The sequence below is a fragment of the Geotrypetes seraphini genome, chromosome 5, assembly GCF_902459505.1.
Source record: "Geotrypetes seraphini chromosome 5, aGeoSer1.1, whole genome shotgun sequence".
NCBI classification, from domain to species: Eukaryota; Metazoa; Chordata; class Amphibia; order Gymnophiona; family Dermophiidae; genus Geotrypetes; species Geotrypetes seraphini.
The window spans coordinates 208,852,597-208,873,035 of record NC_047088.1 but is presented as its reverse complement, the minus strand read 5'-3'; the positions used below and the strand labels follow the sequence as shown (position 1 = coordinate 208,873,035).

At 47.6% G+C, this 20,439-nt stretch overlaps 1 protein-coding gene across 4 annotated transcripts in view; it reads right to left on the bottom strand.

Annotated features, from left to right (window-relative positions):
• The window catches only part of GRB14 (growth factor receptor bound protein 14), a 118,200-nt gene that overhangs the window by 50,902 nt on the left and 46,859 nt on the right, over nt 1-20,439 (bottom strand). For all 4 annotated transcript variants that reach the window (XM_033945206.1, XM_033945207.1, XM_033945203.1 and 1 more), the window contains one exon: nt 193-303. In XM_033945206.1, the coding sequence (XP_033801097.1) occupies nt 193-303 (111 nt within the window). The remainder of the gene's footprint in view (nt 1-192; nt 304-20,439) is intronic.

Here is a 20,439-nt window from a genome sequence, read left to right as displayed (position 1 = left end):
ATATACTTTTCTCTACATATATAGAAAGTAATTTAAAAAAAAAATCTCTTTCCATATGTAAAGCACTATTTTGCAAAAAATAAAAATAAAAAACTATTTAAAAAATTACCTTTCCTGCCGACTGATGAAACTGTAAGGAGAGTACAGTATGTATTATATTTACTATATTGATCACTGTTCATCTCAGCATACCTTAAAACAGAATCCATAGTTTGTTGGTGCACCATACATCTTTTTGCCAGCTAATAATATATAAATGTCGCTGTTGTTAAGTTCACTGAAAAACTGCAGATGTCGGGGTTCCTACAAAGACAACAGATGTGATGTATAATAGCCCAAACCAAACAGAAAGTAATTATTGTAATGCATTTTAGTTCTGGGTTTCTTTCAGTCTTTGGCAGTTAGGCCCAGATTCTATAAAGGACGCCTAAAGTTAGGTGCCTAGATTGACGCACGTAGCCAATCTAGGTGCCTAACTTAATTGAAAGGCTTAATCGGTGCCAATAATTAAGAATTAGCACTTTGTAATTGATGTAAATTGCACTTAATTGGATAGTACTTGCCTAACTTGGTAGGCACCTACCACTTTAAAGTATGTGACTAATCCAATGCCCCTACCAGAAAGCAGGCATGGTTAAGGGCAGATTGTGGGGGTGGTTTTCATGTAGGCGCCTGTTTTGGACTTAGGTACTTGGTAGGTGCTTAACTTAGGCGCACTCATTTAGGACAAGAAAACCTTAGTATAAATAAGGCCTGTCAACTCCTAAGGCCACTTAGGCTGAGCTAAGTGTGATTTTATCAAGTGTACCCAACTTATAGAACTGCGCTTTGCGAGTTGTGCACTTAGAGGGGCATAATAAAAAAAACGTCTAAGTCCCATTTTGGCCTAAGTCCTTAAATGTTCAACGCAGAAGCAGGGAAAGTGTCCATAACCAAACCAAACATCCTTGTTTTGATTATGGCCTTCCTCTGCCTAAACGCCCAAACACCACTACGTCTAAAAGTACACCCACACCACGTCTACATTTTTTAGCCATAATGAAACAAAAAAATGCCTAAGCCCCAAACGTCCAACAGAAGGGCATTTAGGCGAAGGAGGAGCCAGTCCTTCGCCTAAAAGCTGGATTCTGTAACCGGTGTCTGTCAAAAACACCCCCCCCCACACACAACAATCCAGGCAGGAGGGTGCCCAAGCCCTCCTGCCATGTCAAACTGCCAACCCTCCCCCCCGACGACATCGGGGCAAGAGGGAGCCCAAGCCCTCTTGCCCCGCCGACTCCCCGCCGATATCGGGGCAAGAGGGAGCCCAAGCCCTCTTGCCCCGTGGCAGTCGCGACCCCACCAACAACCTCGGGGCAAGAGGGAGCCCAAGCCCTCTTGCCCCAAGGCGATTGTGCCCCCCCCTCCGCTGAGAACGAGCAGGCCAGGAGGGAGCCGAAGCCCTCCTGGCCCCGGCGACCCCCTACCCCCACCCCCCACTACATTAAGGGCAGGAGGGATCCCAGGCCCTACTGCCCTCGACGAACCCCCTCCCCCCAACGTCCACCCCCAGAACCCCCGATCACCCCCCCCAGCCAACTCCATGACCCCCCACCCCTACCCCCCTTCCCCGTACCTCTTTAACATTGGCCAGATAGATGGGTGCCAAATCCGTCTGTCCGGCAGGCAGCCCACAGCAGAATGGGGCCGGATTGGCCCAGCTGCCCCAAAGCCCCGCCTACAGGTGGGGCCTAAGGTACCTGGGCCAATCAGAATAGGCCTGGGGGCCTTAGGCACATGGCCCAACCCGGGTCGGGGGGGTGGTCGCCGGGGCCAGGAGGGCTTCGGCTCCCTCCTGGTCTGCTCATTCTCGGCGGGAGGTGGCACGATCGCCATGGGGCAAGAGGGCTTGGGCTCCCTCTTGCCCCAATGACATTGGGGGGGGTTAGGCTGCCGCGGGCAAGAGTGCTTGGGCTCCCTCTTGCCCCGATGTTGTATGTATGTGGGGGGGTGATGCATCACGGCAGGAGAGATGCATCTAAAAACAGTAGTGGTATCAGTTCAGCGGCTCGGTAACCGACCTACCGCAACCATTGCGGCAGGAGAGATGCCTCATCTCCCCTACAGTGATGCCATCACTCCTCTACCGGAACTGCCGCGACCCGCGGCAGGAGAGATAGGGCATCTCTCCTGCTGCAGGTCGTGGCAGTTCGGGTAGAGGAGTGATGGCATCGCGGTAGGGGAGATGAGGCATCTCTCCTGCCACGATGGTTGCGGTAGGTCAGTTGCCGGGCCGCTGAACTGATCGCGCCAGCGGCCCCTTTTTCGGCACTTAGACCTGGTTTGACTACGTCTAAGTCAAAAAGGTCTAAGTGCCGACTAGGCAACCTGTAACTGTTTTGGTTATACCTGTTGTACGCCTAGGTGTAGGTCGGCCCACCTCCCGCACACTGCCCGCCCTTTCCCCTCCTCTAAACACACCTCTTTTCTCTTTGTGCATCTAGAGGCAGGGGAAAGGCCTAAGCTGTTTTTAGATACGTCTAAAAACCAGCTTTGGTTATGGGTACTTGGACGATCAGGCTTTTTGATCGTCCAAGTAGCCATTTAGGACACTTTTATTTTTTTGATTATTACCCCCATAACGTTTAATTAGTCCCAATTAGCATCAGTAATGACATGTTAACTGCCAATGATTGGTGCTGATTAATTAATGAATTAACTTGTGCACCTACATTGGCCTATGCTTACACAATTTTAGGCACCATATCTAGAATCTGGTGGAAAATATAGAACTAAAAGTGTGGCTGAGGGAAGCAGCCAAAGTAACCCCTTTATATCATCAATTATTAGGAAGGACTAGAATTCCCTTGAGTAACTGTATACTTAGATTATTGTTTATTGAAAGCTTCTATACCACTACTAATGGCTGGGGAGTCAGTTCAGAGCAGTTTACATAAGCTTCTGTAATGGCGATATAATACATATAGAAACAAGCAATCCAAGCAATCTGCAGTAGAAAAGTCAAACAACAAAACAAAGGATACTGCAGAGCTGATGGACAAGGGTATAAAAGTCTAATCTTTATTCCAAACGATGCAATGTAGCATTCCAAACAAATGGTCCTCTTGTATGATTACATGGGGCCCAACACGGTCCGTGTTTCGAAAAACACTCCTTCGTCAGGGGTCCACAATGTAGAGGTACATCAAAAGATGGTGACTGCGCGCTCACGAGCAGCAGCCCTCATTGGATGTTCACGTCGTCTGTCCTTTTACGCACAGTTGTTTTATTCAGGTTCTCTACGTTGATGCACCTCTACATTTTGGACCCCTGACGAAGAAGTGAAGTTAGAGGAAGATCCGACGTTGGTGCGAGCAGCAGGTTGGGGTTGCTACTCATGCCGGGAATGTTAAAAATGTACATGAGAAGGGAAAGGGGGCGCACGCAAGGTAGTGGAAGGGGCAGAAAGGATGATTGGTGCCGGCGCCCCCTCCAAGTCAGCACCTGGGGTGGACCACCCCACCCCTCTTTACTACACCACTGCATACTTTATAGAGTCACGTTTAATGGCACCTAAAGTGGGCTTAGGTGTCAGTAGCATCCTAACCTTAGGTTCACCCTATCTATGCTAGGTTTTTCTGGGCTTAAATGAGTAAACCTAAGTCCAAAACAAGCACCTACATGACAAACATGCCCACGATCCACCCCCTAACTATGCCTACTTTGTGGTAGGTACCTTGGACTAGGTGCTTACCTCAAAGTGGTAGGTGTCTACAATCCAATTGTGCAATTAACATCAATTATGGGTTAATTGCCAATTATCGTTGCTTGTTGAGGAGCAAGGTGAATGCTTGGACCAGGAAATATTGGATTTTGAAACTGCCTTTAAATAAAAATTGATTTAGGCATATCTAGGTGCCTAACTTTAAGCATCCTTTAGAGAATCAGGGCCTTAGTACCTTCTACTTAGAGTATAGTAAGTGGCCCAAGATAACTGCAAAAGTGCCAATTAGCATGCAATATTTGCAGTGTGCTGAGTCCAAAATGCCTTCCATGCCCACTACCCATAATATGCCCCCTAACACGAAAACAATTAGCATGCAGTTATGTGTACTGCAAAAATACTACAGCGTCCTTTAACAAAGTTCTGTGCTAGCAGTTCCCATGCATTATGGGTTGGATTCAGTAAATGGTACTGAAAATTAAGTGCCAAAACAACTGGTGCTGCACAGTATTCCCAAAAAGTCAAATCAACTGAATCTAGACGAACACCAGATGTGAATACTGGTATCATTTCCTATTGGGACAACTTGTTTGAGAAAAGTATCAAGCGCCAGATAATTTTAAAAGACCCTTGATGCAGGCCGTTGGCCGAAACACTGACAGTGTCAATAAAGAAGTTCTGGTCCCAGTTCTATAGGCTTGTGCACTCTTTTTGTGGGACTATAAATTAAGTGCCAGAACTGGTGCTGCACAGTATTCCAGGATCTGTGCCTAAAAAGTCGAATCAATTGAAATTTGGTGTAAATCCTGGCTTGCAAATTGAGTATAGAACTGCACTATTCTATAACACTCTGTGCATTTTAAGGGAACGCCCCTGACCTACCCATGCACACACCCTTTTTGCAGATCCTTATAGAAACAGGTACTATTCTCTAAACCAGTATGTGTGTATTCATGCCGTTTCTGCCTCAATTTTGCACATTGCATATGTCAAATGACTTTTTCATGCCAAAAATTTAGTCCAGGCACCATATACAGTATAGAATTCTCCATAAGCGCTTGAAGTGGTTTAAAGAGCCCCAAACTAAACTAATCACAACTAAACCATTAGGAGCAGAGACAGGAAAAAAGTTGAGCCTTTTTTTTTTTTTTAAATATCATTTTTATTAAACAAGAAACGCATGAACATCCACAAACAACAGTGGTACACCGAGAAACATTGGTACATCGAGAAATCAATGCATAAATACAACAGTACTTAACAATGTACCTGGGGAGCGAAGACACAACCCGTAAGGTCAGTAAGCTCACCCACACAAACAAACAATGTAAGTAAGAGCAGGTCATAAACATGTGCAGGAACAGAATATGCTCTTGGGAGATAATGCAAAAGAATTGCCCGGCACACCGTGAAGTAGTAAACAGTGGAGAGAAAGAAAAACAGTGAACCGTTCAGCATTCCTCGTTCACAGTTTCTCAGTAATTAACCTATGACAGCATCAGGATCCCCAAACGATCCTCCACAAACGCACAGCAAGCATACCACATTCAAACACGCACAACTCCAAGCGAACCACAATCAACCCCACATACGCACTCTTATACTTCAGCAAAGTATTCAGATGGGCCCTAGCCGCCCGAGCAAGAATGGAATGACATTCGATTATTACATAACAATAAGATGCAATGAAACAGACGTGAACCTGCTGCACCCTGTTCGAGAGAGGAGTACATGATAAAAACATGACAGTGCATTGTAAGGAGGTACAGAAATATGAGACACAAAAGTAGGAGTCGAGAGGGACTAGGATGGAATATATAGGGTCATGCAGTACAGAAATGCAATACAGAAATACTTAAGCACTCTATCCATCGAAAAGCTAAGCAATCCGAGCCAAAGATTCCCTCCAAAGGAAGCAATATTGCTTCCAGTGGGGCTGGAGGCGGGATTCATAAGTGTCCAATTCAAATCGTGCTTGAAGTTGCATCCTCGCTGTCCACATACAATAGGTCGGAACCTCTGCGGCAGCCCAGGACTGTAGGACGAGTTGTTTGCCCACGAGGATCGCGTGGAGAATGTATTTGTGGGCCGAAAACTCAAGTCCATGGTGGGTAAAATCTGTGATATCTCCCAATAACAGGGCGGGTGGGTTCCACGGTACAGCACGCTGCAAGACGGTCGCCAAATGGAGCTGTACCTGACTCCAAAAAAGTAGTTTGGGGCATGTGAAAAAGGAATGAACATAATCACCCCTATGAGACGTACATTTAGTGCATATGTCAGTACCCCACAAGCCCATGTGATGGCCTCTAGCCCTAGTGAGGTAGTACCTATGTAATATTTTGTATTGGGTTTCCTGCAGGCCGGATGCCTTCACATATAGGTACAAGGTTTGAAATAGATGCCTAAGATCGTCACCCGTCACCTGCATACCAAGCTCTGTGGACCACTCTCCCCCCACAATACGTAGGCATCCCTCTCCTAGATGGTCCCTCCCCGCCTTATACCACGTGGAAATTTTGTTCGAAGCAGTAGGGGTGGTAAGGAAAACTAAGTCCAAGGGGCCACCTCTCCAGGCATCCCCATGCGCACGAGCCCAGGAGTGAAAATAGTGATGAATTTGCAAATAAGTGTACATGTGTGCTGGAGGTAGGTGCCATGCTTTCCGCATTTGTGCAAAGGAAGGGAATTCCCCCCCGCCCAGGGCTAAGACATCCCCCACAGTCGTAGTACGTGCGGTTCTATCCCTCAATCCCGCCAGGCCCCCCACCCCAGACGCAAAACTAGGATTCCCAAAGAGAGAAAGAAAGGGCGATACAGTGGGCGACCTACCCTGAAGAGATCGCCACCAACGCCATGCCCGTCTGAATGGAAGGAGGAATGGTAAAGCGGCTGAGCAGGGTCGCGCACCTCCCCTCCCTGTTCCATGAAGAAAGGAGGAAAAGGTCCACGGTAAACAACAGTCCTCTAGTAAAGAGTCAGGGGAATAGCGGCGTGAAGAAACTAGTTGCTCATGAATCCAGCGAAGGAGCGCGGCCACATTGTATAAGCGAAGGGATGGTAAGCCCAGGCCCCCACGCTCTCGACTCTGGGACAGTTTAACGACATTAATACGTGCTTTCCTCCCCCTCCACACAAAAGAGCTAATAGTAGACTGGTAGACTCTCTCATCCGCACGGGTCACCCAGACGGGTATAGTTTGTAGTGGGTAAAGTAGTTTCGGGAACATCACCATTTTAACCAAGGCTACACGCCCCATAAGCGAAAGAGGCAGCGACTGCCATTTAAGGCATAAGGTTTTGATCTTTCCAATAGTAGCGGATATGTTAGCCTCGTACAATTTGCGTGGATCCTGAAAAAGCATAATACCCAAGTATTTCAGCTTTCCAGGTGCAATACCTACTCCAAGATTCTGACACCACGGCTCCATCCGGGAGCCCCCTAAAATTAGAGCCTCCGTTTTCTCAAAATTAATCTTCAAACCAGAAAAGACTCCATACGCCTGGAAGATGGACATCAGGGCGGGCATCGTCCGGTCAGCATGGTTGACATATAAGAGCATGTCGTCCGCGAACATACTTATGCGAAATTCATTAGAGCCCACCCCTAAACCCTCCAACTTCGCATCTTGGCGAATACGCGCCGCCAGAGGTTCCAGCGAGAGGAGGAAAAGGAGGGGTGAGAGTGGGCAACCCTGGCGAGTACCCCGTCCCAGAGAAAATGGTTGGGAGAGTCCTCCATTTACCAGGAGTTGGGACGTGGGACAATGATACAGAGCTGACAGCCAGGCCATGAAGTCTCCCTGAATCCCAAATCTACCCAGTGTCTGAAAGAGATGGGGCCAAGAGACCATGTCGAACGCTTTTTCTACATCCAAACTAGTGATAAGGGCCCTGTCGGAAGCGGTACGTGGTTGTTGTAACACAGCAAGGACCCGTAGGAGATTCATGGACGCATGCCTACCAGGCACAAAACCAACCTGATCTTCATGAATGAGCGCTGGTAAGAATTTATTAAGGCGCGCCGCCAAGATGCTAGCCAAGAGTTTTACGTCCTGGTTAAGCAGGGAGATGGGACGGTACGACCCCAAAGCATCCATTGGGCGTCCGGGCTTAGGAAGAAGAATCACATGTGCCCTGTTATGCGAATTTCCAGGAGGTAGGACGCTCCGCAGTCCCATAAAGTATTGTTGAAGAGAAGCTAGTGCCGGGGGGTCCAACAATTTATAGAATTCAGGGCCAAAGCCGTCTGGGCCTGGAGTTTTGGCCAGCCTGAGCCTTTTGATAGCAGTCTGTAGTTCTTCTCCTAAGATGGGACCGTTAAGGGCTTGGCATTGTGCGTCCGTCAAGGTTGGTAGACAGAGGCCCTGGAAGAAACAATCACTAGCAGGTTTGTCATAAGGTTGCGCGGAGTAGAGGTCTGTGTAAAAGCGTACGAATTGGTCTGTGACGGCTGAGTGAGTAACATGTGTAACGCCCCCTTTATCTGTAATGGAGGTAATGGTGTGGCGGGTTCTGTGTGGGCGCACCAGGTTAGCTAACAATCTCCCCGTTTTATCCCCCCAGCGGTGAAGTTTGTATTTATAACAATAGATGTTACGGTTAGCTCTTTGGTCCAACAGGAGATTAATTTTTTGCTTAACGTCATGCATAGCCTGTCTGGAGACATCGTCCAAGCGAGAGATATGGAGAGAACGAAAGCTGGCGAGGTCCCTCGACAGAGCCAAGAGTTCCCCGTCTCGTTTTTTATTCATGGACGCCGCGTATGCCAGTATATGGCCACGCAGGACCGCTTTAGCCGCCTCCCAGTAGACAACGGGGTCCACGTCTGAAGGCGAGTTAGTGTTATGGAACTCCTCCCATCGTTTATGAAAGAATTCACGGAATTCCGCGTCTTTGTATAGGAAAGGAGACATCCGCCAAATACGTCCCTCAACCTGTGTCCCGAAATGTAAGTCAAGGCTGAGCATAGCATGATCAGATACAAGAGGTGGCATGATCGTCGAGGCCGATAGGGTCGAAAATAGAGAGGCGGAGATTAGGAAATAGTCGATGCGCGAGTGAGACTTGTGAGGGTGCGAGTAGAAAGAAAAATCAAATTCAGTGGGGTGTAGTGTGCGCCAGGTGTCCAACAATCCCAGTTCTTTAATGAGGAAGTGTATACCCCTAGAGAAGTGGCCCCTCGGTACCGGTCTGGCCGGTCTACGATCCCATTGAGGATTAGCAACAAAATTGAAGTCACCCCCCATGATGGTCGGTTGGGGCATGAGAGGTGCCAAATGACCCACCACTGAGGTGAAGAAAGCATGGGTGTAAGTATTAGGGGCGTAAATATTGCATAAGATTAAAGGTTTGCCCCAGAGTTCACCCACCAAAATTAGAAATCTCCCATTGGGATCATCGATTTGGCTGTGGACGTGGAAGGGTATGTTCTTGTGGATAAGAATAGCTACTCCGCATTTACGAGAAGTAAATGGGGCCGCGTGTACCTGGCCCACCCAGCCCCTGCGCAGCTTCCCGTGCTCCCCAGAGCTCAGATGAGTCTCCTGTAAGAATGCAATGTCAGTGTGTTCACGCTTAAGGTATGCTAGGATTTTTGTACGCTTAATGGGTGAATGAATTCCATCCACATTCAGTGATTTAACATGCAGTTGTACCATGGAACTTACAGAAATGCATATAAAAAACAGTGAAAAACCATAGGACGAGCTGTGGAGGCCGTCCCAGCCAATGCCTCCACCCGCTCCCGAAATACCAAGTTAACCTGCTCAGGCTAAGCCATCCATCATACATACCCCTCATACATACCCGAGCCATACACATACACACTCCCCCAGTCATTCTCATTCGTCCCTCCCCCCTCCTCACAACCCTCCCCAAAGAAACATACAAACCGTGCAATCCACAAGCACCCAAACACTCAATCTCCCTCCCCTCCCAACCCACCCAATATACATCACAGCGAGGAAGATCCTCGCTAATCCCCAACTTTTATGGCTGAAACCAGCAGGTAGCCCCGGGCCGCGGCAATGCAAGATAAGGGCTGTTACATCACGACCAGGGCCCTTGCAGAGATAAGAGATAAGGCGGACCAGACCCAGAGAGTGGCAACAACAAAATAAGAATAAAAATAAATATGAGTATATATATATATAAAGGACAGATGGGAGCGAGATATCAGACACTCAGGCCTCCTAAAAAGAAAAAGTGTTTTTTGTTATTCTGTTATTTACATGAGGAAGTACATTCTAATCAGAGGAAAGCAACTAAGGCTGATAAATTCCATAAGGCAAATATGGGGCACAGGTACCATTGGGTAGATACAGCAGAAACATTTGCACCACAGTGCGAGCAAGACTGAAAAAACAGGGAGCCCAGTGTAACAGGCAGCCGCGCCCGAGCATTAGATGAAGGGCCGAGCGTTACCCAGAGGTGGTCCCCAATAGGACACAGATGTCCAGGCTCAGCTGCAGGGTCACCCCATGCCGGGAACATGCAGGAGTTGGCAGCCTCAGCGTAGTATTTTCAAAAGAGACGCCCCTGGCACACCAGTGCAAAGTGAGGGGTCTACATACCAGCATCAACATCAGCAGCTCCCCGCCAGACCGCTCGCCCAACATGGAACAAGAGAACAAGGCACATGGGGGCAGTCTGGGGGTCAGGAAAAGAAGGAGTCCCTCACAGATCAAGAGACCCCCCGGTCCCCGCGTGCCATCGCAGGAAGAGATTTGATGAAGCCCTCCAACGCCTCCGGAGTATCATAGAAAGTGATGGTGTTGTTATAAGATACTCGAGCCCTAGCTGGGTACAAGAGGGCAAAGCGGATGTTGCGCTTGAAGAGCTCGCCGCAGTAAGGCGCCATGGCCCGGCGTTTAGATGAAACCTGAGGGGAGAAATCTTGGAAGAGAAGAATCTTTTGCCCCTCAAATTGCAAGGTCATATTTTTGTCACGACGGTAGGCAGCAAGCACCCTTTCCTTCACAGCGTAGTTGTGGAACCTTGCAATGACCGGTCGTGGCCTGATGTCATCCTCTCGCCGTGCTCCCAGCCTGTGGGCACGCTCAATAAAGAACGGCGCCGGTGTGTCAGGTAGGCCAACAGCCTTTGGCAGCCATTCCTCCAGCCAACATCTCAGATCCACATCGCGAACAGAGTTAGGGACCCCCACAAATCGGAGATTGTTACGTCGGCTTCTGTTCTCCTGATCTTCGAGGCGGTCCAATAAAGTTTTATTTGTAGATTCCAGTGTTCGCAGCCGCTCTTCATGGTTAGCCACAGCGTCCTCCTGCTGAGCAATGCGGTCTTCAGCTCTCTGCAGCCGCCCAGCCTGGGAGTCAAGGCCTTCCTTGATGCCCTCCATGAAGGTGTGGATGGTGGCCAGCTTATCCTCCATGACCAGTGTGAGGGATCTGGTCAGCTCCTGAACTGCTGCTGCCTCCAAGGTAAAAACCGGCGCCTCGTGTCCGTCCGCCATTTTGGCGTCCGTTCCCCTCGTTTTGTCCCGCGCGGTTCGTGCGGGTTTAGCGGCCATCAACACGTCCCGCTGCACGTGAAAAGGAGGAAAAGATCTCGGCCGATCAAGCAGGAGCGATGTCGCTTGTAGAACGGGACCGGCGGTCAAAGAAAAGCAGTGAGTTTTAGCAGGAAATGTGCGCGCGGCCCGGAGCTACACAGAGGCACGTCCGATCACTCTCCCGGCATCACGTGCCCCCCAAAAGTTGAGCCTTTTGATCATAACATTAAACCAAGAAATTGAAGTGACTTTATTTGCTATAGCAACATAAAATAATCATGAAAATGTGTTTTCATTCACCTAGCACTATTCAGACTAAAGATGAGCTGGCAGCACTTCAGCTTTTGGAATTTTTCAAAATAGCTCTGTGCAGTGGCGTACCAAGGGGGGGGGGGGGGGGGGCGGTCCGCCCCGGGTGCCAGCCCTAAGGGGGTGTTCCCGGCCTTGCCGTTCAGTCCCCCGCCACCCCCGAAGGACCGCTCGCCCCACTGACCTTCCTGCACCACCTGTGAAGCAGCCCGCAGCAGGATCGCGAAGTCAGCGTCAGCGATCCCTGCGCTGCTTCCTGCGCCGCGATCCCGCCCCTCCTCTGACGTCAGAAGAGGGGCGGGACCGTGGCGCAGGAAGCAGCGCAGGGATCGCTGACGCTGACTTCGCGATCCTGCTGCGGCTGCTTCATAGGTGGTGCGGGGAGGCCAGGGGGGCGAGCGGTCCTTCGGGGTGGGTCGGGGCATCAGGCCTTCAGGGTGGGGCGGGCGGGCAGGCAAGCAGGCTTTCAAGGGGGAGGGGGTGACAGGCAGGCAGGCAGGCCTTCAAGGGGGGACAGGCCTTCGGGGGGGGGTGCAGACCTTCAAGGGGTGCAGGCCTTCAAGGGGGGCAGGCAGGCCTTCAGGGGGGGTGCAGGCCTTCGGGGGGGTGTAGGCCTTTGGAGGGGTGCAGACCTTCAAGGGGGTGCAGGCCTTCAAGGGGGGGAACAGGCCTTCAAGGGGGGAAAGGCAGGCAGGCCTTCAAGGGGGGGACAGGCCTACAATGGGGTGGGACAGGCCTTCAAGGGGGGGTGCAGGCCTTCAAGGGGGAGACAGGCCTTCAAGGGGGGGAAAGGCAGGCAGGCAGGCCTTAAAGGGGGGACAGGCCTACAAGGGGATGGGACAGGCCTTCAAGTGGGGGACAGGCCTTCGGGGGGGGGGGGGTGCAGACCTTCAAGGGAGTACAGGCCTTCGAGGGGGGGGGTGCAGGCCTTCAGGGGGGTGCAGGCCTTCAGGAGGTACAGACCTTCGGGGGGGGTGCAGGCCTTTGGGGTGGGTGCAGGCCTTTGGGGTGGGTGCAGGCATTTGGGGTGGGTGCAGGCCTTCGGGATGGGTGCAGGCCTTCAGGGGGGGAAAGACCTTCGGGTGGGGGGTACAATCCTTCGGGGAGGGTGCAGGCCTTCAGGGGTGGGGTTTAGGCCTTCAGAGGGGGACAGACCTTTGGGTGGGAGGTAAAGTCTTTCGGGGGGGTGCAGGCCTTCAGGGGTGGGGTGTAGCCCTTCGGAGGGGGGACAGACCTTCGGGGGAGGGGGGTCCTGGTGTAAAAGTACACAGAGGGAGAGAGGGAAGGGGGGGTTCAAAGATACGTGCATATGCCAGACTTTGGGGGTTAGAAATAATGGGTCTAAAAACAGAGGAGTGGGAGAGAGATGGTGCATAATGGGATTTAGGGAGGGAAGGAACAGAAAGGGAGAGAACTTGGAAACAGGGGATGGTGTGGAGGGGGGATAGAGATACTGGATAGGAGGATAGTTGGGAACAGAAAGGGAGAGATGGTGGATCCTGGGGTGGTGGGGAGTTGAGAAAAGGTGAATCTGTGGATCGAGACAAAAAAAGGAAAGATGCCAGATCTCCGGGAGAGGGAAGGGAAACGGAAGGGGAGGACAGAGATGGCAGACGGATGGTTAGCACGGAGAAAGGAGACCCTGGCAAGCAAGACAACAAGAGCCTGGGACCAACAAGATTTGAATATTGACCAGAGAACAAAAGGTAGAAAAAATAATTTTATTTTCTGTTTTGTGATTACAATATGTTAGATTTGAAAAGTGTACATGAGACAGCTTGAAATGGGAACTTTTCTATTTTTGTGAATGGCAAGGCTGAGTTCAGTTAAAATATATGCTTTATAAGAAAATATAATAATGTGTTTTATAAAGTTTATAAGCATTGCTGGCATACTCGGTGAGGTGTTCCTAGTGTTGGTGGTGGTGGTAGCATGTCAGTGTGTTGAGAGGAAGAGGTAGTCTGGGAAATTCTGCTGAGCAAACTCTGGGCCCATTTCCACCCCCAGTTAGTCCACTCCACTCAACTGGTTCACACACTGAGTGGGTCTTTGGGTGTTATTTCTGGGTAGTTGTTTTAGAATCTCTTCCAGTGGTTTGTCAGTATCTCCTTCTGGTCCAAGGAAGGAAACTTTGTCAACCTTAGCATTGACCTTCAGAATATGTTTGTAACAGCGCTGCTTGTGTGGCATTAGGCTATGTAGTGATCGAAAGAAAAAAACAGACCTTTGCACATTTTTGCACTATATGGTGGGTGTATGAGGATATTCATTTCCTGCACAGTTAAGTCCGTGTGAAGTTACCTTGTGCTGTATTTGACATCTAGCAAGGTCTCTGTTTGGAAGGAAAGATATAAGCTTAAAAATGAAGTGGCCAGAAGTTATGTTAAAAGTAGATAGCGTAGCTGGTTTTAAGAAAGGTTTGGACAAATTCCTGGAGGAAAAGTCCATTGTCTGTTATTAAGACATGGGGGAAGTGTCTGCTTGCCCTGGATTGGTGCACTCAGCAGCAACAAATACTAGTTTTGGCTGGCTCTTTCCCCGCATTTCTCCTCTCTTCCCCACAATTTAATATCCAGTTCAGGCAGTAAGTAAATACATCGGCAGGGGGGGGGTCTGGTAAGTCTTGGGGGCTGGGGATGGAAGGTGAGAATCAGTTCTGTAGGCTATCAGAAATTTGCTTAATTATCTACTCACATAGAAAAGCAGTAAAGTCAATAGGTTCTCTGAGTGGGAACAACCTGTTTGATCTTGCACTCTTGTGATTGACCAATTGTTTATTACTGTTTAATTTATCACATTGATTAATTTGAGCACACCTGAGGTGTCCTATGATGGTGTGCACTGCAGGCAGAGGGTGATTAACCTGTGCCTTATTGTGTAAAGCGCTGGAGAATTCTCTCCTCTCGCTTATCTCTCACGCTGAGGACACCCTGCTTCAGTATAATCATTTATATGATTTATCTTATAAACATTATTACGTGGTCTTTTCCTCAAGTGCTGAGACATCAGGTTGTTCCCACTTGGAGAACCTATTGACTTTTACTGCTTTTCTGTGTGGCTTTAACATTTTTGCTATTCAGTATACCTAAACTATTATTCAGTAGAAAAAATTTGGTTTGTTCAATCAAATCCTGTGTGGACATTGGACTTCTATGAGTGAATGTTCTGCTTGATTGAACAAACTAAATTTTTTCTACTGAATAATAGTCTAGGTACAATGAAAGTAAATAGCAAAAATGTTTGAGTAGATAATTAAGGAAATCTTTTTCATATTGCTTGCTTATGGACTGGGAAAAAAGACTGTTCAAGCAAATGTCTCCAGAACTGCTTTAATAGAAAAATGTGATTTTTTTTTTTAAGTACTTTGTGAAATTTATTGTTGTTGTGAAATTTATTGTTGTACTTTGTTTAAACTTAAAAAGCGGTGTCATTAACAGTGAATCAAATCGAAAAATCGATTCAACAGGGTGAATCGAATCGAATTAAATATTTTTCTCTGAATCGGACAGCACTATTGGCTACCATGAGAATGGGCTACTGGGCATGATGGACCATTGGTGTGACCCAGTTAGGCTATTCTTATGTTATGTTCTCATCTGTAGGGGCCTTTGTTTTCACTTCTTATTTTAATGTATTTTTTTCCTGGGAACTTATCAGTGTTTTTTTATAATGGGAACAAAAATGGAAGAGAATTAATGTGTGTGGAATGGGGGGGTAACTAATTTCTTCAGCTAAATAATTCAATCCACTTCAAACAGACATAGGAGAACTTGTGCACCATTCACACACCCTCCAACCAAAAACGTCAAAAGAAAAAAACTGTTCGACAACCTCCTAGCCATTCGAGCTGCAACACTCGACCCCCAACTCTACAACCAATTGATATCAACCACAGACTGCAAAACCTTCAAAAAGAAATAAAAACCCTTCTATTCAAAAAACACATAAAACCGAACTAACACAATCAGAACTGTCCCAAGCATCACCTGCAACTACTCCATATGTACTTCTAATGTCATGACAATTTAGACATAATTTATGTTATGTTATGTTTGGAATAATGGTTACATATAAAAGAAAATTTTCACTGCCTGTTTCTATTCTGACCATTTATTCCATTTCATGGTTATTGCAAAAAAAAAAAAAAAAAAAAAAATTTTACATGGGGGGGGGGGGTCAAAAAATGATGGGCCCCGGGTGCCACATACCCTAGGTACGCCACTGGCTCTGTGTATAGCTTCAGCAAGCAAAACTTTTTCTAGAGCCTCTTCTAATGCCAACCTTGACACAGAAGAGTGATATCTTAGAAGAACAACAACTATAACAGAAGGTTAAAATCAGCCATCCATAGAACTGAGTTAGCTTTAAGAACTGCTGATAAGGAGCTTTTTATATCCAGATATTCTCAAAACAAAATGACCTTCTATTCATCTGGCAAATACAGTACATGTTAACAGCATTTTTCCTTCTCCTCCTCCTCCTTCCTCCACTATCAACTAACATTCATACAAACTACCCCAGAGAGTCTATTTTTTCTTTTTCTTTATATATTTTATTAATTTTCCAAAAAACTTAACAGTGCAATACACATATTAACAATCAGAGAATAAAGTGCAAAACGCACACTCACCTTATAAATATATGCATACAGTATCTTTATCCCACCCACCCTTCTATTAAGTAATTAATAATCAATAATGAATTCATATTTATACTTTCAAAATCTTAATCTTGTATAATACTAAAGTATTCCCTCCCTCCTCCCACCCACCCTAGATGTGAATAGAAGTAAATGAAGTGATTCACAGAGACATGGTTCAGTGAATCACATGGATGGGATGCAAACATACCGGGATATAATCTTTTTAGGAAGGACAGAAATGGTAAAAAAGTGGAGGAGTAGCTCTCTATGTAAAGATCAATATCCAAGCAACCGAAATGCAAGGGACCTGGGGAGAGGAAGAAGCGATATGGATTGCTCTGAAAAGAGAAGATGGAACTTCTATCTATGTGGGTGTAGTCTACAGACCTCTAACTCAAATTGATAAGGATCTCATTGTGGATATCCAAAAGTTTGGAATGAAAGAGGAGGTGCTGCTGTTGGGAGATTTCAACCTGCTGGATGCGGACTGGAATGTTCCGTCTTCGGAATCGGAAAGAAGTAGGGAGATTGTGGATGCCTTTCAAGAGGCTATGCTGAGATAAATGGTGACGGAACCCACAAGGGAAAAAGCGATATTGGATCTGGTCCTCACAAATGGAGAGAGTATCTCTAATGTTCGAGTGGGTGCTCACCTGGGAAGTAGCAATCATCAAACGGTTTGGTTTGATATAACAGCTAAAGTGGAGAGTGGCCGCACGATACTTAAAGTCCTAGATTTCAAACATACAGACTTTAATGAAATGGGAGAGTACCTGAAGAAAGAGGATGGGAGGACATAAGAGAAGTGGAAAGACAGTGGTCTAAGCTTAAAGGAGCAATAAAAATGGCTACGGACCTTTATATGAAGAAAATAAATAAAAACAAGAGAAAAAGGAAGCCGATATGGTTCTCCAAACTAGTGGCGGAGAAAATAAAGGTGAAAGAGTTGGCATTCGTGAAATATTAAAAAACCCAAGAAGAGGAGTGCAGAAAGGACTACAGGATGAAACTGAAAGAAGCCAAGAGAGAGAGATGTCTGGCGAAAGCACAGGTGGAAGAATAAATGGCTAGAAATGTAAAAAAGGGAGACAAAATTTTTTTCAGATATATTAGTGAAAGGAGGAAGATGAAAAATGGAATTGCTAAACTAAAAGATGCTGAGAACCGATATGTGGAGAGTGATAAGGAAAAAGCGAATGTGCTAAACAAATACTTCTGTTCTGTGTTCACAGAAGAAAATCCTGGAGAAGGACCGAAATTGTCTGGCAAAGTTACACGAGAAAATGGAGTAGATTCATGCTTCGTTCACGGAGGAGAGTGTTTATGAGCAACTTGAAAAACTGAAGGTGGACAAAGTGATGGGACCAGAAGGGATCCATCCCAGGATACTGAAGGAGCTCAGAGAGGTTCTGGTGGGTCCTATTAAAGACTTGTTCAACAAATCTCTGGAGATGGGAGTGGTTCCTGGGGATTGGAGAAGAGCGGATGTGGTCCCTATTCACAAAAGTGGTCACAGGGATGAAGCAGGAAACTACAGGCCGGTGAGCCTCACTTCGGTTGTTGGAAAAATAATGGAAGTGTTGCTGAAAGAAAGGATAGTGTACTTCCTTGAATCTAATGGGTTACAGGATTCGAGGCAACATGGCTTTACAAAAGGTAAATTGTGCCAAACAAACCTGATTGAATTTTTTGATTGGGTGACTGGAGAGCTGGATTGAGGACATATGCTAGATGTAATTTACTTAGATATCAGCAAAGCCTTTGATACGGTTCCTCATAGGAGGCTGTTTAACAAACTTGAAGGGCTGAAGTTAGGACCCAAGGTGGTGAACTGGGTTAGAAACTGGCTGTCGGACAGACGCCAGAGGGTGGTGGTTAATGGAAGTCACTCGGAGGAAGGAAAGGTGAGTAGTGGAGTCCCTCAGGGTTCGGTGCTGGGGCCAATCCTGTTCAATATGTTTGTGAGTGACATTGCTGAAGGGTTAGAAGGAAAAGTGTGCCCTTTTGCAGATGATACCAAGATTTGTAACATAGTAGACACCAAAGAGGGAGTGGAAATTATGAAAAAGATGTGCAAAAGTTAGAGGAATGGTCTAATGCAGGGGTACCCACACTTTTTGGGCTTGCGAGCTACTTTTAAAATGACCAAGTCAAAATGATCTACCAACAATAAAAATGCTAAACATATATATATATATTTATTTATATATATATATATATATATATATATATATATATATATATACACACACCGAGTGTACTTTGTATTTATGTTCAAATATTTTTTTATTATACAGCCCCCCTCCCCCGAAGGCCTGACCCCCCCTGAAGGTCTGCACATTCCCCCTCAAAGGTTGACTCCCCCCCTGAAGGCCTGCACTACCCCTTGAAGGACTGCACTCCCCCCACCCCCCACCCCCCCGAAGGCCTACCCTCCCCACATCCATTTACCTAATTCCAGCAGGGAGCAGTCTGCAGAGAGGATCGCTGGTACTTTAGCGATCCTTGCAGGTTGCCATAGGCCTCAGGAGCTGTCTTCCCTCTGCCCCAAGCCTGTCTCTGACTTAGAGGAGGGGCAGGACCACGGCAGAGGGAAGACAGCTCCTGAGGCCTATGGCAACCTGTAAGAATTGCTAAAGTACCACCTGCCACCGGCCGTCTCCCATTCGTCCCCTTTGGAGATCCCCACAGGAATAAGGAAGTTAAATTAATAGAATACTTAGGCACAGAAAAACAAAGAAATACTTCCAAGAACTGCCCCATAAGAACTGCCTGTCACAATGCTCATTAGTGGAACTGAATAAAAGACAAGTACAATGGATTTAGAAGGGGGACGATCCGCCCGGGTGCAAGGCTTGGAGGGGTGCACAGCCGGCCAGGTCTGGGTCATCCTGCCTTTCTTTTCCTCCGGTCCGCGCTCGGGGCTTGCGCCTGCCTGGTCCCGCGCCGACGCTCGAATGGTGCCGTCAACTCCCACGAGTCTCGCGATAACCAACAGCACCATTTGGGCGGCGGGTGCGAGCCCCATGCGCAGACCGGTGGAAAGGAAGGGCAGGAGGACCCGGACGGCTGTGCATCCCTCCAAGCCGTGCACCCGGGGCGGGGGCGGACCACCCCACCTCGGTACGCCACTGATTGGGAGGCCGATTTTGGAGGTTTTAAAATTGTATATCGGGCTGCATTAGGCCTCGCTCTTACCTCAATCATTACAGGCGCTTCTATTTCTTGTGATGTGCTGAGCTCCGTCCCCCACCGACCTTCACCCCGCCCTTCCAGCACTCTGATTGGCCAGCGTTCTTTAAGAGGCGGGCCAGTCAGGAGGGGAAAAAAAGAGAAGGGAAGAAGGGAACCTGCTGTGCGATCGACTGAGGTCACCTGAGCGAACGACCTGTCGATCGCGATCGACGCGTTGGGCACCCCTGGTCTAATGCCTGGCAACTAAAATTCAATGCAAAGAAATGCAGAGTAATGCATTTGGGGATTAATAATCAGAAGGAACCGTATACGCTGGGAGGTGAGAAGCTGATATGCACGGATGGGGAGAGGGACCTTGGGGTGATAGTGTCCGAAGATCTAAAGGCGAAAAAATAGTGTGACAAGGCGGAGGCTGCTGCCAGAAGGATGCTGGACTGTACAAAGGGAGGCTTAGACAGTATAAGGAAGGTCATTGGTGAGGCCCCACTTGGAGTATTGTGTTCAGTTTTGAAGACCGTATCTGGTGAAGGACGTAAGAAGACATGAAGCGATCCAAAGGAGGGTGACGAAAATGATAGGAGGCTTGCGCCAGAAGAATGAGTTAGCTGAGGAGAGACTGGAAGCCCTGAATATGTACACCCTAGAGGAAAGAAGGGACAGGGGAGATATGATTTAGACGTTCAAAAACTTGAAGGGTATTAACGTAGAACAAAATCTTTTCCAGAGAATGGAAAATGGTAAAACCAGAGGACATAATTTGAGGATGAGGGGTCGTAGATTAAAGAGCAATGTTAGGAAATTCTACTTTACGGAGAGGGTGATGGATGCCTGGAATGTGCTCCCGAGAGAGATGGTGGAGAGGAAAACGGTGACTGAGTTCAAAGAAGCTTGGGATGAACACAGAGGATCTAGAATCAGAAAATAATATTAAATATTGAACTAAGACCAGTACTGGGCAGACTTGCATGGGAGGATGGGCTGGAGAGGACTTCAATGGCTGGGAGGGTGTAGATGGGCTGGAGTAGGTTTTGATGGAGATTTCGGCAGTTGGAACCCAAGCACAGTACCAGATAGAGCT